Source organism: Myzus persicae, unplaced genomic scaffold, assembly GCF_001856785.1.
Source record: "Myzus persicae strain clone G006 unplaced genomic scaffold, MPER_G0061.0, whole genome shotgun sequence".
NCBI lineage: Eukaryota > Metazoa > Arthropoda > Insecta > Hemiptera > Aphididae > Myzus > Myzus persicae.
The window spans coordinates 1-1,390 of NW_019103461.1; the positions used below are offsets into that span (position 1 = coordinate 1).

At 43.2% G+C, this 1,390-nt stretch overlaps 1 protein-coding gene across 1 annotated transcript; it reads right to left on the reverse strand.

Moving 5' to 3' along the window:
- Positions 1-12: 12 nt before the first annotated feature.
- Positions 13-1,379, reverse strand: LOC111034568. The gene has a single exon (XM_022315847.1). It carries the CDS (start codon positions 1,226-1,228, stop codon positions 392-394), a length of 837 nt encoding a protein of 278 aa, XP_022171539.1. The 5' UTR covers positions 1,229-1,379; the 3' UTR covers positions 13-391.
- Positions 1,380-1,390: the final 11 nt, after the last annotated feature.

Below are 1,390 nucleotides of genomic sequence, written 5' to 3' on the forward strand. Positions count from 1 at the left end.
GTCACCCTACCGACGATCGATAACTTTGTAATTTCATCGACTAAACGTGCATTTCTTATGTCGACCATTAATCCGAAAAAATGTAAAAAGTCGGCTCCAATTATAGGTTTATCCACCGCGGCGATGACGAAAGACCACTTAAATGCGCGTCGTAAACCTACGTCTAATGAAATTATTTTTTCACCGTACGTTTTAATTGTCGACCCGTTTGCGGCGAATAACGTAAAATTGTTATCGTGTTTTACAGACCGTTTGTAGTGGGGGCTCGCTGGCCATACCGAAAAATCCGCACCAGTATCAACCAAAAACGTAATTTTAGATTTTTTATCAACAATAAAAAGACGACGGGACATAAATTTTCTGCCGTTTGTCGTCACAACAGCAGAACAATTTAGTTTCCCGAACTTGATTCAAACTTACAAGGCTCTCTACACTTTGTCGCCTTGTCACCGAATTTGAAATGGTACCAACACAGTTCGTGGTTAACCTTATCGCCATTACGTGCGCGTGACGTACCTGAAACCGAACGATGGTTGTTACGACTACGAGAACGTTCCCGATTGTTCGTTAACTTTTCGACTTTTAACGTTAACGCGGCGATTTGTTTTTCGAGTTTTTCGAACGGCGTGTCAGTATTAGTTGACGGGAAGCTCCGTGTTCGACTTATGTCTGTACTGGCGATACAACCGAAATTATCCTTACTGACCCCCGCGACCTCCATTATTTTGTCCGCCATACATGCGAGGTTTACTAGCGAGTCCCCGCTGGCGGTCAGAATAATCTTTACCTGTGTCGGTAAACGTTGCAGCCACAGAGTTTTGAGTAACTCGTCCGACACTTTCCCCGATGCTAACTCTCTCATTTCGGCAAGCAGATGTGAAGGTCGCTGATCGCCTAATTCGATGTCACTTAATAATTTTTTAAGTCGAAGTTCTTCCGAATCCGAAAAACGTTCGATCAATCGTCGCTTAAGAGCCTCGTACATATCGCTCGTGGGTGGAGATATAATTATGTCACTTACGTGTTGCAGCACCTCGCTCTCCATAGCCGCCACCACATTGTGATACTTGGTGGAGTCTGACGTAATCCGAAACGTATAAAATTGAGACTCGATTTGCCTAAACCATAGCTCGGGATTGGATCTCCAAAACGCTGGTATTTTGAAACTCCGCGTGGAATGTACCTCGGCGGCAGCATTCTCCTTCGCACCCGCGTCACCGTTCGTCATTTTGTTTAACGTTAACACTCGAAAAAAAACTTTGTGTTATCCCTTTACGAAGGTCGAGGTCACCAATTATGGGTTGCCTAAGTACCCTGAAGTTATGTAATAAATATAACACCGTAATATTACCTCGTATAATATTATATTTATTAAAGGCACCACATATAT

Coding starts and splice junctions, on each gene's coding strand:
- LOC111034568 (XM_022315847.1), bottom strand. CDS start 1,228: ATGACGAACGGTGACGCGGGTGCGAAGGAGAATGCTGCCGCCGAGGTA.